This window comes from Fusarium keratoplasticum, chromosome 4 (assembly GCF_025433545.1).
Source record: "Fusarium keratoplasticum isolate Fu6.1 chromosome 4, whole genome shotgun sequence".
NCBI lineage: Eukaryota > Fungi > Ascomycota > Sordariomycetes > Hypocreales > Nectriaceae > Fusarium > Fusarium keratoplasticum.
In genome coordinates, this window is record NC_070532.1 from 2,317,103 (window position 1) to 2,340,210 (window position 23,108).

At 54.1% G+C, this 23,108-nt stretch overlaps 9 protein-coding genes across 9 annotated transcripts; 5 read left to right on the forward strand and 4 right to left on the reverse strand.

Moving 5' to 3' along the window:
- Positions 1–162: 162 nt before the first annotated feature.
- NCS57_00579800 (uncharacterized protein) lies at positions 163–2,115 on the reverse strand (the record flags this gene model as incomplete). Its single annotated transcript, XM_053055706.1, has 1 exon — positions 163–2,115. One exon carries the CDS (start codon positions 2,113–2,115, stop codon positions 163–165), a length of 1,953 nt encoding a protein of 650 aa, XP_052914661.1.
- A 1,042-nt stretch (positions 2,116–3,157) lies between these two features.
- On the forward strand, positions 3,158–3,761 carry NCS57_00579900 (Copper transport protein; the record flags this gene model as incomplete). The annotated part of the gene is made up of 2 exons (XM_053055707.1): positions 3,158–3,211; positions 3,261–3,761. 2 exons carry the CDS (start codon positions 3,158–3,160, stop codon positions 3,759–3,761), a joined length of 555 nt encoding a protein of 184 aa, XP_052914662.1.
- A 1,179-nt stretch (positions 3,762–4,940) lies between these two features.
- On the forward strand, positions 4,941–5,518 carry NCS57_00580000 (SAM domain-containing protein; the record flags this gene model as incomplete). The annotated part of the gene is made up of 2 exons (XM_053055708.1): positions 4,941–5,447; positions 5,501–5,518. The coding sequence occupies exons 1-2, from the start codon at positions 4,953–4,955 to the stop codon at positions 5,516–5,518; spliced, it is 513 nt and encodes a 170-aa protein (XP_052914663.1). The 5' UTR covers positions 4,941–4,952.
- An 835-nt stretch (positions 5,519–6,353) lies between these two features.
- On the forward strand, positions 6,354–7,250 carry NCS57_00580100 (uncharacterized protein; the record flags this gene model as incomplete). The annotated part of the gene is made up of 1 exon (XM_053055709.1): positions 6,354–7,250. The coding sequence occupies one exon, from the start codon at positions 6,354–6,356 to the stop codon at positions 7,248–7,250; it is 897 nt and encodes a 298-aa protein (XP_052914664.1).
- A 467-nt stretch (positions 7,251–7,717) lies between these two features.
- NCS57_00580200 (Cytochrome c oxidase assembly protein COX20, mitochondrial) lies at positions 7,718–8,282 on the reverse strand (the record flags this gene model as incomplete). The annotated part of the gene is made up of 2 exons (XM_053055710.1): positions 7,718–7,956; positions 8,015–8,282. The coding sequence occupies 2 exons, from the start codon at positions 8,280–8,282 to the stop codon at positions 7,718–7,720; spliced, it is 507 nt and encodes a 168-aa protein (XP_052914665.1).
- A 482-nt stretch (positions 8,283–8,764) lies between these two features.
- On the forward strand, positions 8,765–15,633 carry NCS57_00580300 (DNA polymerase epsilon catalytic subunit; the record flags this gene model as incomplete). The annotated part of the gene is made up of 3 exons (XM_053055711.1): positions 8,765–9,372; positions 9,419–9,564; positions 9,749–15,633. The coding sequence occupies 3 exons, from the start codon at positions 8,765–8,767 to the stop codon at positions 15,631–15,633; spliced, it is 6,639 nt and encodes a 2,212-aa protein (XP_052914666.1).
- A 139-nt stretch (positions 15,634–15,772) lies between these two features.
- Positions 15,773–18,067, reverse strand: NCS57_00580400 (HET domain-containing protein; the record flags this gene model as incomplete). The annotated part of the gene is made up of 1 exon (XM_053055712.1): positions 15,773–18,067. The coding sequence occupies one exon, from the start codon at positions 18,065–18,067 to the stop codon at positions 15,773–15,775; it is 2,295 nt and encodes a 764-aa protein (XP_052914667.1).
- A 419-nt stretch (positions 18,068–18,486) lies between these two features.
- Positions 18,487–21,059, forward strand: NCS57_00580500 (C2H2-type domain-containing protein; the record flags this gene model as incomplete). Its single annotated transcript, XM_053055713.1, has 2 exons — positions 18,487–19,351; positions 19,402–21,059. The coding sequence occupies 2 exons, from the start codon at positions 18,487–18,489 to the stop codon at positions 21,057–21,059; spliced, it is 2,523 nt and encodes an 840-aa protein (XP_052914668.1).
- Positions 21,060–21,061: 2 nt separating this feature from the next.
- NCS57_00580600 (uncharacterized protein) lies at positions 21,062–23,068 on the reverse strand (the record flags this gene model as incomplete). Its single annotated transcript, XM_053055714.1, has 2 exons — positions 21,062–21,872; positions 21,921–23,068. The coding sequence occupies 2 exons, from the start codon at positions 23,066–23,068 to the stop codon at positions 21,062–21,064; spliced, it is 1,959 nt and encodes a 652-aa protein (XP_052914669.1).
- Between the last annotated feature and the right edge of the window lie 40 nt (positions 23,069–23,108).

The following is a 23,108-nucleotide window of genomic DNA, read 5'->3' on the forward strand; positions in this document are numbered from 1 at the left end:
GTTCAAGTCATTAACGGTTGGGTCTCAAAGTCATGTTATAGACATGGCGCAGTCGATGCTGCCCTTCAATTATGTACATATTTCAGCTTGAAAGCGCCGCGAGAAATGCAGAGTGGTATCTTAAAGCAAAGCAAAGTTTTCGAATCCCTTTCATCTCGTCGACTACCATTCCAGTCGGTCGTCGCACACCAGCTTGACGTCGAATCGCTCCTCGCCCTTCCATACCTTACTGCCGGAGTTGCACCCGGCCACAATCGTCCGCAGGTCGCTGATCATGCCTCCAGGGCCGCTGGCGAAAACGGTCGTGGGACCTCTGACTGTAGTGCTCACAAAGTCCTTGACGAGCTTGGGAAGGTTGGGGTGTCGGTCCTCGTCAACGGTGCCATGGCCGATCTTTGCGACGGGGACATCAGTGCCGCACGCGCAGTCCTCGTCCACGTCCGACGATGATGATGAGCCAACCTGCATGGCGCCGTCGGTCGCGGCCTTGTCGTCCTTCTCTCGAGGCAGGGGCCCGCTACCAGCGTCTCGTGTCGCGTACACTCGGATCTTCAGGTTCAGGGCCTTTCGGGCCTGTTGGAGAAGCTCCATCTCCTCGTGGACCCATTCAGCATCAGCGGCATGGCGAATGGCCCAGACGAGCTCAATCTTTCGGTCTCGGGAGATGGGTGATCGTGCGAGTTCGAGGAGCACGGGGAGCACATAGGCGATACCAGTGCCACCGGCGACACACATAATGTTAGTGTCGGGGGCGACCTCGTCCATAGTCTCTTCACCATATCCACCAGTGAGGATCACAGATGTGGTTGCCTTCTCAGAGTTCTCCAGCTTCTTGGCCGCCAGCTCGGCCACCTTCTTAGTCTCGCCCTTCTTAGCACGCATGATGTAAGAGTGCTTCACAACGCCCTTCTCAACGATAGGAGCATTCAAGGGCGTGAAAGGGTGGGACTGCCAGATGCTGCTCTCGGTGAAGCAGAGGTAGTAATGCTGGCCAACTTGCCATGGGTCCTGGTTGTTCTCAAGGTCGAGTCGCAGGATATCACCATGCTCGGGGTCGGGGAAACGGGTGATGACGGCCTGGGAAGCCCGGAAGCCCATGCTACCGTTGGGGAGATGGTGATAGTGCAGATAGGCGGATCGAAGGAATCGAAAACCGCGGTCGACGAACCACAACAGGAGGGCGGGGAGGAGGAAGCACTTGAGGGCCTTCCAGTGAGCCCAGCAAGCACCGATGTAAACCATGGCTAGGACGTAGTGAGACTTGCGGAAAAACTCATAGCCTGTCAGACGGATGCCCCAAGGGGTGCTTCCTAGGACGAGCAGAGTGAGCAGAATCATGGCCACAATGCCCCAAATCATGTAAGTCTGAACGATCCATTCGAGACCAACTGAAGGCTGGGGCTGGTACAGGCGAATCTCGACGATGCACCAAGCAATGGTGTGGAGAGCGCTCTGGATAAAGATGATGTAGCCCGACCATCGGTGCAAAAAGTTGAAGCTCTGGTAAGGGACGCCAGTGATGAGGGAGAGGATCGACTCTCGGCTGGACAGAAGGATAGAGAGAGGTGTCAAGGCATACGCTAGAGTACCGATACGGTCGGACCAGGGGCCGAGAGTCGTGCGGGTGTTGTAAGTGCCCGGCATGTCCTTGACGGGAGTGATCCATTTGCGATAGGACATGCCCACGAAAGTCCAGATAGTCAGATAGCCCAGAAGCGTGAGCAGGATGACGACCTGAAGGCGAGTAGTGCGGCCAAAGACGATACGAGCAGCGTCCGGGAGCAAGTATTTGCGCGTCATGGCAGCGATGCTGCGACGAACCTTGGCGAAACCGGCCTTGGGGTTCATATTTGAGATGGTAGGCGGAGCCGACGGCCGGCCGACATGTCGGAGGATACCCCAGACGAAGAGGATGGCGAGGATGGTACCCCAGAAAATGCCCGTATAGAGCATACCCAGGTCGTGAGCATAGTAGACGAGATCGAGATACTCGCAAGAGCCCTTGTCGTTTGTGCAAGGGACGGCTCGGTCTGCGTATCCCCAATGAGGCTCGAGGGATTTGGCCTCGCTCATGTTCTGGATGTGGCGAGCACCCAGCTGGTGTAGGGACGCCATGGTGAATGATTCTTGTCCGACGATGAGTTTGGGAGGAACGTCAAGAACAAGGAAGGTCAAGTCACGTTGACAGTGGACAAGAAAATATATGGTCAGCTCCCAATCCAGTGGAGCAGTGGTGCAACAAGCCGCGAGGGACAAGACGGATCGGCAATGGCGAACAAGATGGCGACGGACGTGATGCCATAGAAATAAGAATCGCACCGTCGGCGGCGTCCCCACCGAGGAGCCAGGTTGGCGGGACTGAACAAACGAACGGCGTCCATAATTGAGCGGGTTTGAGGATGGATGCTCTGGTATTGCCCAGGATAGGGCGACGGAACTGAGACCCTGGACGCGGCAGCCAGGCCGGATCGGGAATAAAGCTCCTGCTTATTTGCTCAAACTACGGGTGGAGGATTGGTCAGGCTGACCTTGATGAATCGACGCAGCCCAGAAAGAGGGAAAAGATGCGCATTGCGACGCTGCGCTTTGTTGGTGATGTCCATGGCGAGACGATAAAGATGGAGTTGAGCAGGAATGAGCACGTTTTCCCGGGGTCTGCGGGTGGGGCCGTCCGACCTCCGGCTCCACCGGGCTCCGCTCTTGGAGAATCAACCTCCGCTCTAAGATTCTTGGCCTCACTCTGTCGGGTTGTGTCGCCCTCGTATCATGGATTAAAATCCATTATTAATAACTGCAGAGTCGTCTTTGGCGCAGTTAAGAGCCTCTCCTCCTCTCTGCGGCTGCACCGCTTCCATCCTTCTCGTCCCGAGTCTTGGAACCAACTCAATCCTTCTCACCAGGGTCTTAATTGCTGGATTACCCCCCAAATCCGTCCGTCTTCTCCACATTACCCATACTGGAAGTTGGCCGACGAACTCGGCTCTGGGTCTTGAGACGTATTAAACACTCGCGCCCACATTCAACCCCCCCGTGGCTGACCCGGCTCCAACCATATCGTCTTGCTATCGTGTAGACGGTCGTTGTCTTGCACCTCATTCCGGCTCATTATCATTGTCTTCTTTACAGCTCGTTGCGGACGCGCAAACAATCATTCAAGATGAGCCACGACATGGGAAGCATGGATAGCGGCGGTGCCGCGTGCAAGGTGGAGGTAAGAACATCCAAGAAGCGTCATGGACGGTCAACTTACAATCTCATAGATGCTTTGGAACTGGAACACAATTGATGCGTGCTTCCTCGCCGAATCATGGCAAATCCAGAACTCGGGCATGATGGTTGCCACCTGCATCGGCGTCATCCTGCTAGTCGTCCTTGTCGAGTTCTTCCGTCGCATGGGCAAGGAGTATGATGCTCTACTACAACGGCAATTCCACCGCCAGGCGACAACTCACGGCGTCGCCATGGCCGCCGCGGGCTGCACCGGCGCCGTCATGCCCACGCGGCAAACCCTCACCTACCGGGCCTCGCCTCTGCAGCAGCTGGTGCGCTCCGTCATTCACGCCATGACTTTTGCGGGCGCCTACATCATCATGCTGCTCGCCATGTACTTTAACGGATATGTCATCATCAGCATCTTTATCGGCAGCGGCCTGGGCAAGTTCTTTTGTGACTGGTTGGTGGTCAAGATTGATCTTGAGGGGCTGGAGGGTGACGAGAGCAAGCCCAAGGGCATCGAGGAGACGACAGTCTGCTGCGGTTGATTGGGGTCATATTGCGGAAGTAAAAATTTGTTTACAGGATTGGAAGCATTGATGCTTCGACTGCATTGTTTTAACGATACCCTTGGGGGAGATGTCATTTTAAGCACATACATTAAGCATTGTGGGAACATGATGCTGAAGGATCGACAGACCTATGAATCGAATTAGACTACTGAATCATTCCTAAAAGGGAGTCGAACTCGGCGAGTCAACAAGGTGCTTACCCTGGCCAGTGAAGGTATCATGACAAGTCATCTTTCAGAGTAGAGGCAGAGCCTCGATCGGAAAACACCAACAGACCCAGATCGGGACTCGGGACACTCAACTACCGTTGTTACAATGTCCCGACTTGAGATCCAGATGCTTCCGGGAATCTTTGGGAGGAGCCTAGTGTTCGGTACCGAAAGGGACATGCATGGCTAGACTTGAAGGCGCCTGCATGGCCAGCTAAACCCGCTCACGGCCCCCACGAACCGTTTGTGGCGCATCTGAGATCTTGGACGCTTGTAAGGATTAGAGCACAAAAAGATGTGATTATTCCCAAGACTTTGATCGATTTGAGCTAGTTATGATTGGGGCGTCCAAAGCTGGGCGAACCCTTGACACAGTAGTGCGCCAGGGATCTTGGGGATGGATGTCGTTGGACAGCATTTTGGTGTGAAGACGTGTGGAGCGCACTACCAAGGATAACTTGCTCATATCCCGCTCAGGAACAATGGCAAATATTCTCATTGTAAGGGACAAGAGGAAAATCTCGTCTTCTCATGAATCTTGCCACGATCAGGGCGAGCTGGGCCAGACTCCCAAGGGTGTCGCATGAGACGGCCCGTCATCTATCTCTGATTAGATAGGGGATCGAACGTTGCTCGTCCAAGTCAGGGCGGCCTGAGACGAGAATCGTTGGTTCATTTCGCCTTCAGGAGCACACCCTAATAAATACATGCTCAATCCCCCTCCAACAACCTTATGACCTGAGGTGATTTGCTCCCAGGCGTCCCTTGTCGCCGTCAGATAGACCACGCCATAGCCCTGATCAATCGACCACATCCAGCCAACTCGTAAGCCTTGCTTGCATATGTTGTCTTTTGCTTCGAAATATATTTCTTCGAGAGCCTACGAAGCTTCTTCTTCTGCTTCCTTTCTTCTTTAATTCAGACTCAGCATCTGCATCACATTCACTCGCCCATCACAATGTCCTCATACTCTAGTTTCTCAAGCTCCATCTCGGGGTCAGCATCCAGCTCTCCGTCCTTGTCCTTCCGCTCCCATGTGAGCTCGCAGAGCGACAGCGAAAGGGTAGGCGAGGAGATGGAGATCATCAAGACGTGGTTTTCAGTCCTCAACGACGAAGAACGAACAGCCGCCCTCACATCCATCGCCGAGCTACCGTGTCTCCGCGAGATCGAGCCCTTGATCCAGACCCTCAAGGACCGCAAGCGGGACCTCTGGCGTCGACAGGAGGAACTCCTCATCCAGCCGGGAACAAAGCCCAAGTGGCCGATGCCGGCGTTCCCTCACAACTCCCAAGACCCTAGATGGGTAGCCAAATGGCTCCGCGCGTTGAGGCTGCACAAGTACGAAAAGTGCCTGACTGGAATGTCCCCGGCGCAGGTTTCACGTCTAAGTGATGAGGATCTGCAACAGCTGGGTGTTGACACTGTCGGCGCAAGGACGAAGCTGCTCCGAGTGAGTGTTTCTTGATAATCGGCAGAATTTGTATCATGTCTAACAATGTACAGGCCATCTCAACTGGATGAACATCATATAATACCTTAATTTCGCCCGCGAGACGGGCTGGTCAAGGCAGCTGAGCTGCCTACAAACACGAAAACGTCCTCGAGACGACCGCTACCACTTGGAACAGCACTTTCTCTCAGAAAGGGGGGCAGCGATGAATCACAGCACCAAAGCAAAGACCCCATCGCCAGGGTCAAACATGGGAAGGCCGAGAGTTCAGGTCGATGCCTTGGTGATGGGTGGGCTGAGGTCTGGCGGTGGTGGTGTTGATGTGGTTTGACACGGGGAAACAATGGCGTTAATCTGGGCGGCATAAATGAGCTACACCCCATCCGGCACAATACAGCCGTCGACAGCCCTGTGGGAGCTGTCCCGATTTTATTAGATACCTTGTCTCGTACCAAATTTAGCCGTCAAGGCATATTATCTGAAACATGACGTTGGGGGGGAGATCTACGATGGGATGCTTGCCATGAGATCGGGCTCGGTCTGGATGGGATGTGACGCTGAGTGAACGCCTTATTGCCCAGGAGCAGGTGGTCACCTGCTGTACATGTAAAGCGAATCACGAGGCCTGCCAGCGTGCCCAGAGTCTGCGCAAGTAAACCAAATCTCACCTAGATCGGTGCCTTGTCTTTGACAAACACCGCACGTTTCCTCTTCCAATCTCCTCCATTTCCCTTCTAGGTTAATCCGCTCTGGATTGAGGTGACAGCAGCGGGTGGTGCATGCGTGCGTGCACAACCCCAACAGCTCAGCGCAGCACAACTCAGCTCGGGCGGGCCCTCGTCTCCAACCGACCAAGCGGTCGTGTCCTGGCCGCTTCTGACTCTTATTAAACAACGGCATTGAACCATGGCCGCCGCATCACCACAGAGCCTCAGCACTCCAAAGCGCAAGCGAGGCGAGCAGCTATGGCTCTCGCCAATTCAGTTCTCCTTTGAGCTCGACCCTTCGTCTTCATCTTCCGCCGCGAACCCCGACGATGGCAGCAATAGCCCGCGCTCAACCGTCGCCCACAAGTTCCGTGGTCTCGCGCTGGAAAGTGGGGGCGGGGCAACCAGCAACGACAACGACGACAGCGATGCCCACGAGTCTGCTAGGAAACGGCAGAGGCCTGATGAGATGATGAGAGATGCGCCTCCTACCGTCCATGAAGTTGTCGACCTGGACGGCAAGTCATGTCTGCCTGCCCGGGAGCCATCGCCAGAAGCCTCACGCGGGGCCCTGCGGGATAAGGCGGAGGAGGATCGTCAGCTTGCCGAAGCACCAAGGCCGGCAGACAGTAGCCTGCATCATGCATACCCGTCCATCAACCGGCTGTCCGAATCAAAATCCAAGGTCAAGAAGAGAACAGGCTCACCACCGTTGCGCATGAAAAAACCATCGAGACGTCCATTTGACGATGGAGACGACGACGAAATGGAGATTGTCGACCCCGTCAGAGCCGCACTGACGTGGCACGAGGACGAAATCACAATCTACGACCCCGACGATGAAGATGACGACGGCACTGGAATCAACGGCATCGGATTCAAGCCAACACCTGCGCTGGCACAGGCCCGCGCCATGAAGCGGAGGCAGCAGATGGCCGAGTATCGCAAGCGAGAGGAGAATGAGGCACGAGCTCGACGTAACCAGCGACGACGCCGCGGACCAGGAATCACCATTGGCCCAGAAGAAAAGTCTCCGTCGAGAAAGGTCAGGTTTATGGACGCAGATGCTCAGAACATTGCCATTACGACGGGATAATGATACTATGGCTCATACTGGATGGACTGGGACTGGGACTGGACACTCGGTAGGCGGAAGGGGACTATTCCGACATTTTGCTTAGGCGGCTTCGTTGGCGTTTGTTATTTCATCAACCTTGCTTAACAAATTTGCGGCAAGAAGCGTTTTTTTTTTTTTTTTTTGTTCAACGGCACGACTTCACAAGTTGCTTTGATGGTTCACGGACGGCGGAGGAAAGATACAATCGCAATGGCTTCATCAGTCCGCTTTATACCCTAGTCTCTGAGAGATCACTTACGTAGGCATCACGGTTAGGTACCGAATTCACGTTTTACACCTTTTATTCTTAGTAGGCTCTTCTGACCCTTGAATCTTGGCCCTCTACTTTGAGCAAATCCTCCTCTTGTCCAGAATAGTACCCAAGTAGACGGTACACATAATACTTTTACACAATGGTACATGACGCCAGAAGATCGGCTCCAAGCTCACCAGAACTTGTACCAGGCCTTCTCTGCGGCCTTCTTCTCCGCCTCCAACCTCGCGTGCTCTTGTCTCGCCTCCGAAATCTTCTTTGCTTGTTCCCTCCGGTTCTCCGATACCACTTCGATATGTCGCTTCATTTGTCGTCGCTCCTCGCGGCGGAGGTACTGGCACCATTCGTATGAAGCCATGCTGCCGAGGACAAAGACTCCAACGGCCCAGTTTGCGGCACTCGTGGCGTTTCCTACACAATGGTCAGACCATGATTGTGCGAGGTACAAGTCTGTATAGGGTCGACTCACCTCGGAGGACAAATCGCAAGCCTCCAATACCAGCACCAGAAGCAATTCCTGTGATGAATCCTTGTCGAGCGCACGGCGTATTGGCAACGTTTGCAAAGTCGTCCTTCTTAATCATGGACACAGCCTCCGAAATTGTCGGCCTCGAATTGGTGGATGTCGCTCCGTTCTCGCCGCTGGCCGTAGCCTCGTTCTGCTCTATGGGTTTCGACCAGACATGCAGTGTCTTTTCGCCGGGCTTGGGCTGCCCATCGTCCTGGTTTGAAGCCATTTCTGGCTACCTTTGCGGCGCAATTGGTGTCATGAATCGGGCACACAGCCAGAAAGTCGTCCTTCTCACATGGGCCGACCCGATGACGCTCTCGAAAGCCCTGCAGACCCGCCGGTTGCCGGTGTGGCCCGTGCGTCAGGGCGTTGCGTTGCTCCGTGGGAAATCCATTAAACTCGTAGTGGGGCGTTACCGCGTCGCGAAGACGCGTTTCGACGCGCCTCACGTCTCCCCCCAAATGAAATGTACCAATCTGGATCAAGTCTTTTGGCCTGCCCTTGCACTTCTTCTACCCAAGTTTCCACAGTCGCTCCGCTTCTACGGGGTCCATTGTTGACTTTTTAACCACGTTTTCCATCCTCTTCTTCAACGTCTTTTTCTTTTCTTCCCATTCTCTTCCCCTTTCATGACGCTTCTCAACCTCCTCACACCATCCTCGGCTTGCTAATACAATCCCTCCTCTCCAGGGGAGCCTCTCCCAGAGGATGCCCAACACAAGCCTTCGTCGCCCTCAAAAGGGCTTTCGTCGGGGAGGAAAGGTTGCCTACCATGGCGCTCGCACGCGGACATTCGCGGCCTCGTCGAGAAACGAGGCCACCTCGGCCGACGAGAAGTGGGAGCGTACTCGGTTAGCGCACACCATTGACGAGAACATGGGCTTTGGACGTTACGAGAGCGGCAAGAAAAAGGAAGGCTGGCTGGTCAATATTCAACCAACGTCGATCGAGGACGAGCGGATACCTGGCGGCCGAGCAGCAGTTGACTGCTACTTCATCGAGGAAGATGGCTCGACTTTCAAGGCGACGGTGGAATACGATCCTTACTTCCTAATCGCTGTGAGGAAGGGCCACGAGTCCGAGGTGGAAGAATGGGCCAAGAGAGTTCCTGGAGACGGCGTTGTCAAGTCGATTCGACGAGTTGAAAAGGATGATCTCAACATGCCGAATCACTTGGTTGGCTACCGAAGGACTTTTCTCGAGCTCAGGTTTGCCAATGTCACCGACCTCTTGGCCGCGAGGAAGGATATCATGCCCATTGCGGAGAAGAACAAGAAGAACATGAATGCTATGGATGCCTACGCCGAGGTTGCAGCGTGAGTTGACCTCGTATCCTGACAAATGCCAGCTAACAAATCACAGTGCTGCGAACGGCGATTTCGACCTTTTTGATGATTCACGAGATGACGACCGACAAATGAACAACGCATTTGCAGATGCCAGTGACTTTATTGTTGATATACGAGAATACGATGTTCCATACCATGTACGAGTAATGATAGATATGGGTGAGTATTCTCTTTCCTTTCAGTCTGACTATCTTTACATGATGTTTGCAACCCAAGTATTTGCTACTTCAGAGCCTTCTACAGGCCATGAGACCACTATTCACCTTTGCCCTGATTCAGTTTACTCTCACCATCTTTGTTGTACTCGAATTCTTGTTGAACCCTCACTTACCAAGAGTCGCAGACGTACGAGTAGGAACTTGGTACTTCGTGGAAGCGAAGCACGGGGTAACCAAGATTTCTCCCAACGATCAGAGATCACTTCCAGCGGACCCTGTGGTTATGGCCTATGATATTGAAACGTCAAAAGCTCCTCTCAAATTCCCCGACGCCGCCGTCGATCAGATCATCATGATCTCGTACATGATTGATGGTCAAGGGTTTCTAATCACCAACCGAACAATCCTCTCCGAAGACATTGGCGACTTTGACTACACTCCCAAGCCAGAGTACCCGGGTCCTTTCATGATCTTCAACGAACCTGACGAGAAGGCCGTCATCGAGAGATTCTTCCTCCATATTAAGGAGGCACGCCCGACTGTCATTGCAACATACAACGGTGACTTTTTCGATTGGCCTTTCGTAGAAGCCAGAGCTAGCGTCAACGGCATCGACATGTACCACGAAATTGGTTGGAAGAAGGACAGCGAGGATCAGTACAAGTGTAACTACAGTGTACACATGGACTGCTTTCACTGGGTCAACCGAGACTCGTATCTCCCCCAGGGTTCCCGTGGTCTCAAGGCCGTCACAGTCGCAAAGCTTGGATACGACCCTGACGAGCTTGACCCCGAGCTGATGACGCCGTATGCCACCGAGCGGCCTCAGACTCTAGCCGAATACTCCGTCTCAGATGCCGTGGCAACATACTATCTTTACATGAAATACGTGCACCCCTTCATCTTCTCTCTCTGTACCATCTTGCCGCTGGGCGGTGACGATGTGTTGAGAAAGGGAACTGGTACTCTCTGCGAGATGCTGCTGATGGTGCAAGCTTATCAAAGAGAGATTGTGCTTCCAAACAAGTATATCACACCGAAAGAGGCCTTCTGGGATGGACATCTCCTTGACTCAGAGACCTACGTCGGTGGTCACGTCGAGAGTATCGAAGCTGGTGTATTCCGAGCTGATATCCCTGTTGACTTTGCCGTCGAACCCAGTGCCATTGACGAGCTTCTCAACGATCTCGACGCCGCTCTGAGATTTGTCATCGAGGTCGAAGAGAACAAGTCATTTGATGATGTTGAAAACTACGATGAGGTCAAGGCCCAGATCGTCGAAAGACTGAACAAGCTCAAGGAGACACCAAACCGCAACGAAAGGCCACTGATCTACCATCTTGACGTTGCTTCCATGTACCCCAACATCATGACGACCAATCGATTGCAGCCCGACTCAATGATTAAGGAATCCGACTGCGCTGCATGTGACTTCAACCGACCAGGAAAGACTTGCGACAGGAGAATGCCCTGGGCCTGGAGAGGCGAGTACATCCCGGCAAAGCGAGACGAGTACAACATGATCCGACATGCACTCGAAAATGAAAGATTCCCTGGAAAGCATCCCAATGCTCCACAACGGACGTTCCAGGAGCTGAGTGCGGATGAGCAAGCAGGTCTTGTACGAAAACGTCTCCAGCTCTATTCTCAAAAGGTCTACCACAAGATCCACGACTCAACCACCATTGTGCGAGAGGCAATCATCTGCCAGCGAGAGAACCCATTCTATATCAACACTGTACGAGACTTCCGTGATCGTCGATACGATTACAAGGGCAAGGCCAAGGTCTGGAAGGGCAAGACATCATCTCTTCAATCATCCGGCGCGCCTTCAAGTGAGGTTGAAGCTGCAAAGAAGATGATTGTTCTGTACGATTCACTACAGCTTGCCCACAAGGTCATTCTGAACTCGTTCTACGGATACGTCATGAGAAAGGGTTCACGTTGGTACTCCCTCGAGATGGCTGGCGTTACTTGCTTGACTGGTGCCCACATCATCCAGATGGCCCGATCCCTGGTTGAGCGACTTGGACGACCGCTTGAGCTGGACACTGATGGTATCTGGTGTATGCTGCCCGCGACATTCCCAGAGAACTTTTCGTTCAAGATGAAGGGTGGAAAGAAGCTCAACATCTCATATCCTTGCGTCATGCTTAACCATCTCGTCCACGCCAAATTCACCAACCACCAGTACCAGACTCTGGTTGACAAGAAGACGCTCAAGTACGAGACACACAGCGACAACTCCATCTTTTTCGAAGTCGACGGTCCCTACAAGGCCATGGTTCTACCCACGTCAAAGGAAGAGGACAAGAACTTGAAGAAGAGATATGCCGTCTTCAACGATGACGGCAGTCTTGCTGAGCTGAAGGGTTTCGAGGTGAAGCGTCGTGGTGAGCTGAAGCTTATCAAGATCTTCCAGCAACAAATCTTCAAGTTCTTCCTGGAGGGAACCACTCTGGCTGAATGCTACGCTGCGGTCGCCAAGGTTGCCAACCGCTGGCTTGATGTCCTCCATAGCAAGGGTACTACTCTAGCGGATGAGGAGCTGATGGAACTCATTTCCGAGAATCGAAGCATGTCCAAGACACTCGAGGAGTACGGATCACAAAAGTCGACCAGTATCACTACGGCGAAACGTTTGGCAGACTTCCTGGGCGAGGGTATGGTCAAAGACAAGGGATTGAACTGCAAGTTCATTATCTGTGCTCGACCCAAGAATGCCCCCGTTACTGAACGAGCCGTTCCCGTGGCAATCTTCTCTGCGGAAGAGTCAGTCAAGCGAACGTATCTCAAGAAGTGGTTGAAGGAGGAGCCTGCCGACACCGACCCTCGAGCACTGCTTGACTGGGACTATTACCTTGAGCGATTGGGCTCCGTCATCCAAAAGCTCATCACCATTCCCGCTGCTCTCCAGAAAGTTCGGAACCCAGTTCCCCGAGTACCGCATCCGGATTGGCTTCAGAGGAGGATCAACATCAAAGATGACAAAATGAAGCAGAAGAAGCTCACAGACCTGTTCAAGAAGAGCCCCTTGGAAGACATCACGAACATCAACGGCACTCAGATGAACGATCTCGAGGATTTCGGGAACAAGCTCTTGAAGCCCAAGTCAGTCAGCTCAGCTGTGGCAGCCTCTCAAGCCGCAACAACGGTGCAGAAGCGCAAAGACCCAGAGCCTGCAGAGAACACTGATCCAATGGCTGCACTTCCCAAGGTCATGCCAAGTCCTTCTGAGAATTACGAGGCGTTCTTGATGTATCAGAAGAAGAAGTGGAAGTTGCAGAAGCAAGCTCGCATTCGCAGACGACAACTCTTCGGTGACCGACGAGGACACGCCGGCAACAACATCCAGCAAACGTTCATGAAGCAAGCCCATGTCACATACATGAACAACTGGCAGGTCCTGCATCTCAAGGCTACCGACACGCCTGGCATTGTCACGGCACATGTCCTGATCGATGCCAAGATCCACACGCTCAAGATCAACGTCCCCCGTCAAGTTTTTCTCAACCTCAAGAGCAAGGATCTGCCTGATGTTGAGGTGGATGGCTGCGAAGTTGAGCAGGTCAACTACACTCTCCCTAACGGTCACCCATCCAGCCATCTTTTCAAATTAACGGTGCCAGAAGATATCTATTTCAACGAGAGTGAGAAGTTCTCTCTGCTTTTCAACCACCCCAGTGTTGAGGGAGTCTACGAGAAACAGGTCCCCCTGAACATTCGGGCTGTCTTGCGCCTTGGCAACCAGTGCACCATCGACGAGACACAGGACGCTGTACTTGGCAAGGGACTTGAGCAGGGCTTCGATCTTGCAGGTTTGAAGCGACCAGCCAAGCCTCGGACATATCTCGACACGTCTCCCCTGGCTTACATCTACATCTCTCACATCACTGCGGGCGAGCGCCAGATCTTTGGCATCTTCTCAACAACAAACGATCAAGCCCACGTCGTGATCCTGCAGAAAAACAAGGACTCTGGTCAAGATCTCCCCAACATCACCAGGATGTACTCTGAGATGCTTGCCCGACGAAACGAGGAGGCGGCCGGCACCAACTGGCAAGACTGCTTCAGATACCAAGAAAAGCTGCAGTTCAAGATCACGCAAGTAACGACACGACGCAAGGCGCATCTGGAGCTGGGCGACATTGTCAAGAAGATGCGCAAGGACGAGCATCGACCACAGATGATGGTGATTCAGTCTTCTCAGCGCAAGCTGCTGATCCACGATGTCCCAATCCTTGGAGACTTCCCTGTTCTTCCGCTGAAGTATGATGCGGCGGATAGCTCGTTACCACCCCTGGGTTGGCAGTCTGTGATCGCTAAGCGACTCGTAGGCCATTACCTTGGCCTTGGGTCGTGGATCTTGCACCTCACTGCTCTCGCTCGGTATGGCGATGTCCCCCTATGTAACTTGGAACGCGATGATCCTCGGTTCTTGATCGACGTTGCCTATGCTCGGCGACTGCAAGCCAACGGGGTCGTTCTTTGGTGGTCTCCTGGTTCACGACCTGATCACGCTGGCTACGAAAAGGACGACCTCCTTGGACCTCTAGACACTGTCAAGATGCCAAGTGTGAACAATCCTGGAACCTTTTCATCAGTTTGCATCGACATTGATGTCCGCAACCTTGCCATCAACACCATCTTGACATCGTCTCTGATCAACGAATTGGAGGGTGCCGACTCGGTCTCGTTCAACCCTTCCGCAGACGACTCTGAGACACTTACTTCAGAGAGCGCATTCGCCAATGCGGGCGTGCTCGTCCTCCGCGAGATGGTCAAGGCGTGGTGGGCTGAAGCTTGCCGTGGCAGCACCATGGCTGATGTCTTGGTGCAACATTTGGTTCGCTGGGTCGAGAACCCTGACTCGTTCATGTATGATCGGGCTCTGCACTACTACGTCCAGATGATGTCTCGCAAGGCCTTCCAACAACTGATGGCCGACTTCCGCCGCGTCGGTTCTCAGGTGGTGTTTGCCAACGCCAACCGGCTCATCCTCCAGACTACAAAGGCCGAGGTGGGCAACGCATACGCCTACAGTCAGTATATCATCAAGTCGATCAAGAGCAAGCCGCTTTTCCACTTTATCGATCTGGAGATCAAGGAGTACTGGGATTACCTTGTGTGGTATGATGAGTTTAACTACGGAGGCAAGGCGTGTCAGGAGGTGATCGAGGCTGAGGAGCAGAACCTCGAAACGGTCATGAACTGGCAGATGGCGACTTTCCTCCCTGTGCGTCTGCAGCCGACGTTCCAGGACTGGGTGATTGAGTTTATCCAGCTCATGCACCAACTCAAGCGGCCTCAGAATGGAGATCCAGACGCGACACCGCGGTTAACGCAGCTGCCAAGCAAGGGTTTGGAGAATCATGAAGGACAGATCATTCTGGGCAAGGCATTCGAGAAGCCTCTGAAGAAGGATATCGTTGGCCTCATCAACAAGCAGAAACGCGAACTACTCCATCCAGAGCTCGCCGAAGACTACTCGTTCCCTAGCCTGCCTGGCTCGCACCTCACTCCACGCAACCCCATCCTCGAGCTTGTCAAGTCCCTGATGCAAGTTCTCTCGCTTGACAAGAACATCACGCTCGAGGCGCGTCTGCTTCGCAAGGAGCTCCTGGCGCTATTTGAGGTTCGAGAGTTTTCCAAGGATGGCACGTTTACCAACCCGTCTGAGAGCCTGCGTCTCCTGCAGATTTCGTGTGACAGCTGTACTATGGCACGAGACCTTGATTTGTGTCGAGATGAGGATCTCTTTGGTGAAGGCACGGCATGGCGATGCGGCTTTTGTGGAAGTGAATTTGACCGTGTGGCCATTGAAGAGCGACTACTCGGTATGGTGGAGAGCTGGGTTGTCGAGTGGTCAACCCAGGATTTGAAGTGTGTCCGTTGCGGAGCACTGAGGCTCAACGACTTTATGGAGCACTGCACATGCAGTGGAGAGTGGAAGGAGATTGTGTCGAGGCAAGATGTGAGCAAGAAGTTGGGTGTCATGAGAAGGGTGGCCAAGTTCTACGGGCTCAGGATGCTCAGCGATGTTGTGGAGGAACTGTATCAGGGTTTGTAACTGGAGTTTAAGGGGGCAATGGCATAGAATAAGGAGTTTGAGCTGGCATCAACGGGATGGAACAAGTCATGACGATATCAGGAGGGTATATATACATTTTGTAATAGAAATCAACAGAACAGTTCATGATATGCAGCCTCTAGACCAAGGCCACGGTTTCCAGCCTTTCAGTATCCCATGTCGGTGTCTTGTCTAGGAAGCAATCTCCAATCAGCTGGAAGGCGAGATATCCCAGATGTTGTGGGTTTGTGTCTCGTCGCAAAACATAGGGGCAGAGACCACCGCTCAGTATGGATATTCTATCACCGACTTGAGACTGAGGCGGCCCCAAGGCAAAGGTACCATCCCTGGTCATGATGATGCAGTTACCCGAGGCCGTCTGCTTAGCTGTTCGACGCAGCTGTCTGATGTTGGAGTCCTTCCGGGCCTCCTTTGGGGATGGTATAGGGTTGGCTTCTGATTGTCTTGTGCATTCTGAGCAGGGATGTGTCGCGGATTGACACACGGAGCAGGGATTCCTCAACTCGAGGAGCATCTTTTGGCGATACCACACTTCCCAGCCTTCCGAATCTTGAAGGTCTTCATCTGCTCGAGTCAAGAGCTGGACCAGAATGGCCAGGTCTGGGTCGTCGTAGCGTTCGAGGCGACGAGCGTGACCAGACTGCTGATCGATCACAGCTCCAAAGCAGAGCACACGGCCAATTTGCTCCAGACGGCTCAACTCGACATTCTTCCAGTCGTCGGGGAAAATCTTGTAGTGGGCAACACGCAGGCCCTTGACGATGGCCTGCAGGTTGGACAGGTCTGGGGCGATGGGCTCCGAGACGTGGCGGACGGTGGAACAGAACTGGGAGGGAACCTTGAGGCAGTTCTCGACCTTGGTGAAGTCGCGGACCTCGGGCTCGTGGTGCTCGTACCAGATACGCCGGGGCTCGGAGTTGTCTTTGTCGAGGAAGAAGTGTTTGCTGTGCATGAAGGCGTTCTGACCGGCCTCGACGGCTGGGGTAAAGGGTTCGTTGAATTTCTGCTCGCCGCCTTGGTGTCTTTTCCACGAGTAGCTTTCTGCGTCTGTTGCAAGGCTGCTATAGTACTTGGACGGTTCCATCGGTACCGCCGGTGGGAGAGGAGCTTCGACCGAGAACGAGATGTTGGAGACGTTGTGGCATAGGCGTATCTTCCAGGCCGTGTTCTCAGTGTCTGGAGTCGTGAAGCCGTCTGTCCAGTTGGGAACCCACGAAGGAAGATTATCTCTCGACTTGGCCACCAAGTCCGCAGAGGTTATCCAGAACAAGCCCGTCTCCTGCATTATCAAGACGGCGACCCTGCAGAAAAGGGTAGCCACCGAAGTGCTATAGTCGGTCCTGAGTTTGTAGTTGGACCCCATGTCGAGCTTGGTGAGTAGCCGAGCCAGGGCATAGATCTTGTCCCTCGGCTCAGAAGAGTGCCTATGTCGAAACGTCCGTAACAGCCAGAGAAGGGGACTTCCAAGTGACCGCTGGAAGTAGTCCAGGTCCCTCATCTCGGCGATGGACTCGTACCTCTGCAGCCGGCGGAGCTCGGATATCGCCTTGAGCTTTGTGACGAGGAGGCCGACGACCCTCGCGTTCTCAGCAGCCAGGTTTGGTGGTTTCGCCCCCACTACGGACGTGAGCATGTTGAAGGACATGGTGACCTTGCCGTAGCTGAGGACGAGCTCACGAGCTACGCCGACTTCCTGCGTGATCCACATGCGATCCCACCAGGGGGCGACGACAAACATGCGGAGCCACTCAAAGAGGCTTCGCTGCTTGAGCTCCATCTTGGGAGTGAGTCTCTTGGAGAAGAGGTCCATGTCTTGAAGTTTGGCGGTTAGGGCGGGTGATGAAAGGGCCTTTAATAGGCCAAAGATGCAGCGACACCGCTGGTGAGCCGATATCTCTGCAGATTTGCTCGTCTCGAACTCTGAAAGAGCAAAATGAATCTCCTCCCAGGCTTCGTCTTCGTCATCCGAGTACTCGAATGCCTCTAGAGGACCCAGCTCTTCAAGCCTTGTCTCGAAGCTGGCATGTTCCCTCAACAGGGGATCACCAACGTAGGCGCGCACCTGAGAAGCCCAGCCAAAGATGTCATTCATGAGATCGACCTGAGTACTCTTATCCTCCACATCCTCCTGGTCTATACACAACGCATCAGCCCATACCGTCACGGGGCTGCGAGTCGAGCGGAGAGTCCGTAAAGCGAGGTCGAGGTTAACGGTGATGCCCCTCGAGAGGCCGTTGAGCGTCACTTTTCTGAGAGCTCTCCTGCTTCCCCAAGTGTAGGACAAGGCCGTGTACTCAAAAGTCTGATCCGCTTCAAAGAGCTCCGCCTGGAGTGCATCGTCCCACTTGCCAGGAAGAAGCTTGATCAGACGAAAACGTCCTTCAGGAAGCCTAGAGTACAGCCTCGGGGCCATGATCGAAAAGGATTCTTCAGCTTGTCAAGGAAGTTTGGATCTTTGGTATCAAGATCCAAGGACGAACAGCAACAATATGAAGGATGACCAGAGCGGGGGGGTTCGGCTACAGCACCCGTCTTTAACAGGCCTAGCAACATTGCAGTCAGCACTTGAAACAGGGAGGTTGATATGGTTCTGATTCGTCCATCACGGCTCGTAGGGCTGAACTGGCTAGGCAGACTCCGATTGAACCTAGAAGTTGGGGGCCAAATGGTTCGCCCGTGTCTAGAGGCCGCCGACACGCAAGGCAGCCATTGTGAGACGATCGAGTTCCTTTTTTTACCCCTCTTCCAATCCCATTGTTCCAATTCTCGACGCCTCAAATTTCACCTCCCTTTTTTTTTTGCCTTGCATTCCTATTCTTTTATCTGTCCGCAATGAATCGCAAGAGAACTATCTGCCGGACTGTGCCGCTCGACGGCCCCACCGCCCGGCCCCGGTCCGTCCCGGCGCCTCCGAAAGTAACGGCCCCGTTGTCTAGCTTTGACTCCCCGGCCCTCGACTTTAGGCTCCCCTCCGAGCTTGGTTTTGGCTTCGACTGCTACCGTTCCGCTTCGCCCTCCAATCTGGACTGTGCGCCACTCCGGCTCAGCCACTGGGATTCATCGTACTGCGGGAGGGAGATGAGCACCGTTAGCACTGACACGCAGTCGTCCTCCTCAGTTGGTTCACTGCTGTCATCCGTATCTACAGATACAGGTGACACTCTGACCATACGGAATGGAACTGTTCCATCGAGGGGCCCGAGCCCGCTGCAGACCAGTTGCCTTGGCGACTCGGCGCACCCTTTCGTCTGCCTCGGGCCGCGATGCCAGGAGGCGTTTGCCTCGGATGAAGAGCTCAGGTGCCACGTCAAGTCGACCCATACGCACTCGTGTAATTGGGCTGGCTGCACCCATCCCAGCTTCTCAACCAGGGACGGCCTCATCTACCACGTCAAAGTTGAACATCTCGTTGTCTGTCCTATCCCAGGCTGTGCAGAGTCTTCATTCCAAAGCAGCCGTCTCTTACAGTCACATATTATGCTCGCTCACCCAAAAGATGGTGATGATGATGTAAAAGAGTGGCAGCTCCCTGCCAAGGTTGAGCCTATCGAGAACTCCATAGCCAGACCGGTAGAGGTGGCCAGGCTCGGCAAGAGAAAGGAGAGGGATGATGATCTTGACAACATCGCCGCAACAAAACATATGTGTCAGGATAAACTACGCAGTGTAGTCGAAAAACGTGCCAAGAAGAATGCTGGTATGTTCCGTCCTTCCCCTCCCTTTTCACGCAGTCACTTACAACCAAAGGTACACCTCGGAGCGCAGACAGTCCAACCGACCTCGTCCGAGGCCGAGCATCAAGACTCATCGAGACAACAAGCTTCCCCCTCGTCTTCGAACATGCCATCCTCCCCTTCCTCTCCAAGTATCTCCCAGCTTGGGTCGGTCCCCGTCACGTCGTCACCGTCACCAGGGGCAAGACGCCCCAGATGAAGCGTATCTGCATCATGAGCCCCAAGGCAATCTCATTTGCTCGCAAGATCATCATTGCCAGCCACGTCCAGGACCTCATCCCCGCGAGTTTCCTCAACCTCGTCTCCTTTGTGTTTGCCAAAGGCGAAGTCAGCCGTACTGTCACTTGGGCGAGGGGTTTGGGTAAGGACCACAAGGACGATATCTGCACGGCGAGGAACCCTTACTTTTTCCGGGATCCTTGCATGGGCGATAGCATCGGCGTCAAGGGGAACGATGCCTTTGAAGATAGCACAGCCACGCTGGGTCCTTGTATCACCGTCGGAGGCGGCAGATACTGGCTGGGCAACTTCCACCCTTTCATGGAGGCGTACCACAATCTCTCCCAGGTCCAAGTCGAGCACCCATCCTTTCAAGATCGCAAGCGATGTGTGTCAGAGGGCCACGATGCTCTGACACAGGCAGCTAGCTTCAGCCTCGGCAACCTCGAGGTCACATCTGGGCTCAATCTCAAGACTACACGCATCTCTCACGATCCTTACTGGGAAGAGTGCGACATGGACAAGCCCCTAATTGTAACCGACTGGGCTCTCATCGCCTCCCTCTCCTCGCACGCCAACATGCTCCGTCGTTTCCCCTCCGACACTCTGCCCCAGGTCCGAGAAGCCATCGTCACCACCACGGCACCCATCATGCCTGGTGCCGATGTCCTCTCTAGCGGTCGAACATCCGGATATCAACGCGGTCAGATAGGAGAGATTCCAGCTTACGTCTCAGGGGAAGAAAACGGCACCCACAAAGCCACTAGGGAGTGGTTCATCGAGGAGCCGTACCCTCAAGACAACGAAGACGACTGGATCCGTGGAGGCATCGGCGTCAACGGTGATAGCGGCGCGGCTGTTGTCGACGCGAGCACTCATAGCCTCGTAGGCCAAGTCTGGGGACGAAACCACTATTGGGGTCCTGGCCAGCGAGTTACGTACTTTACTCCCATCGCCGATATCTTTGATGATATCCAGGAAAAGTGTGGCCAGCAGACACGCCCCCAGCTCCCTCAACATCGTGACGAAGCCGACTGTATCCCCCCTTATCCCTCATGTCGCCAGTGCTACGACCTACGAACCTACCTCGATAGTCGTAGGAGTTCACGTATGTCACTGCAGAGTATGATCATGGGCACTGGTGACGCCGACCAGGACCTCACCTCTATTGAGGCTGCCTCCGAGCTAGCTACTCCCAGAGACTACAACCGTTATCCAGGCGTCGAGGAGGCCGGTTCCTCCTTCAACACCATCGTCTCGCCCGCACCGGGGCCAGGGTCAGGAACCCCCATGATAGCAGACGCGAGGAGTCCATATGCCCTCACGCTAGACCCAGAAGACTTGTACGGTCCTTCGTTTGCCGCTCTAAATCAGCCGCAAAAGAGGAGAGCGTCAGGTCACACCAGCTGCCCGAGCTTCAACAAGCCAAAGAGACAAAGGGCTGGTGAGTAGCCTCAGGCGGCGAAACCTCCCCGTGCCATCTTCTTGGCCCGCGCATCCCGCCGGTTGTGATTCGCCCGAGAACCCTTATGGGCCTCCTTGTTCCTCCTGGCCGACTCGGTCTCCTTTTCGCCTGTAGGCCCGGCGACGTTGCCTCCTCTGCCACGACCACCTCGTCCTCGTCCTCGCCCGCGACCCCCTCTTCCACCCCGAGATGATCCTCCGTCGGCTTCACTCTCCTCCTCTCCCGATCCTGTTGGTGTTGCTCTCCAGGAGGTCCGCTCCAGTTGCGCTTGTTGGCCGGCAAAGGCATACTTTGCCTCCAGTCGTCGCTTTTGCTGAGGGTTTCTCACCAGCATAAGTGCCCATCCCTCGATGGCCTCGTCCGTCATTCCGGTATCTTCCCTCAATTTCGCTCGCTGGTTTCCTCTCCTGATGGCCGCGTCGCGATTAAATAGCTTGGAGTCCATCTGGTACGCCCGGAATAATGTCTCCTCGTTACCATCATTCGCGGCATCGGCTTCCTGGTTCGAGGCATCAACCGTGCCACCCACATCCGCTGCGTCATAGGTATCGTCCCGTTCATCGTCATCTGAGTCAAATGCCGCCAGAGCAGAAAGAATCGCCGACTTGTTAGGCGCGTTTGCCTTATCCTTGAGCATCTCATCAGCGCTCTTCCCGGGCTTCTTTCCGAATGAAACCTTGGAGACGTCCATGGCTAGGCGGTCAAACTCGTCATCGTCAAACACATTATGCCGTGTCGGAACTTGGGGAGGTGTAGGACGTGGTGCAAGTTCCGTATGTTGTGGTTCAGTATGTGATGTCCTGTGTATGTTAGCCATGAAGGGAGATATATGCGTGGAGGGGACATACAAGGGCTCACTGCGGTCTGCACCAGCCAGGTGAGGTGGTAGACTCTCCCCCAGCAGATTTGCAACCACTTGTTCAACATCATCTCCATACTCCTCCAGACACTTGGCCACAAAGCCTGCTCCCAAGTCGGGGAATAGGTCTTGAACCTGAGTGATCTGGCTCATTCGATGAACATGAATATCTGCATCCACATCTTGCTGCGTTTCCTTGCCCTTGCCCTTGTCCACTTTTCGTCTCACCAGGCGCTTTGGTCGTACCATGGCGCCCTTCTTAAAACTCTCGAGTGCCGTAATTCGTTTCTTCAAGTTATCCGTAGCCGCTCCAGAATCTTCTGCTCTCCGTAGCAATATCTTGAGTAGAGGAGTACTCGTAACTAGTTCCGGGACCAGAGAGTCGTTCACGTTGAGAGGGCCAGTTTTGTGAGCGTCAGCCGCTTCTTTAAGCGCATATAGCTGATCGCTCAGCATCGACCACTTGGCCGGTTCGGCATCTATCAAGCCAACGAGACATAGGTATGCCGTCGTCACAATAACCTTCCGCAGGGGCGGGTTCATGACGCGGAAGCAGACAACCAGCCCATCGAGGAAATCAGCACCTGCGAGGAACAAGGTGCAGGCATCCGGTGAGGCGTGCAGCAAATAGTTCAGGCGTGTAAGACGAGCCTCGACGAGCTTCAGGTCGCCCTTGATCCCCGAGTCCAGCTGTGGAATGAGCTGCTTCTTCAAGGCTGAGAGAGACGACTCGAGTGGTGCGGCATGTTGCTGAAAGAGTTGGGCGATGAGAGGTGCTGTAAGTTTCCGTGGGAAGATCCTTGCAACATCTGCCAGGAATGGAAATCCCAGAAGCTGCGATGGCGGAGAAAGATTAAGCACTCTAGAAGTGAGCTGGAAAACCGCCTTGGGTAGTGTCGTCGAGTGTGATTCCAGGACTGTGAAACCTGCATTGGCCGTCTCCTCTGCAAAAGTGGCCAGAAATGTGGCTACAGCATCATCGTGTGAGAGTGCTGCCTTAAGCTGCTTGTCGGGCAAAGCAACAAGAGCACGGCATAGCGACGTCCATGCGTCGAGTAGAGAGTTCCATTCGCTGGGTGAAAGGTGTTGTCGCCATGAGGCCTGAGGGAAGGGTGCGAGGGGAGGTAGAGAGGACATGGTGGAGGGTGCCCCTCGTTGGGTAGGCAGGTATCTTGGA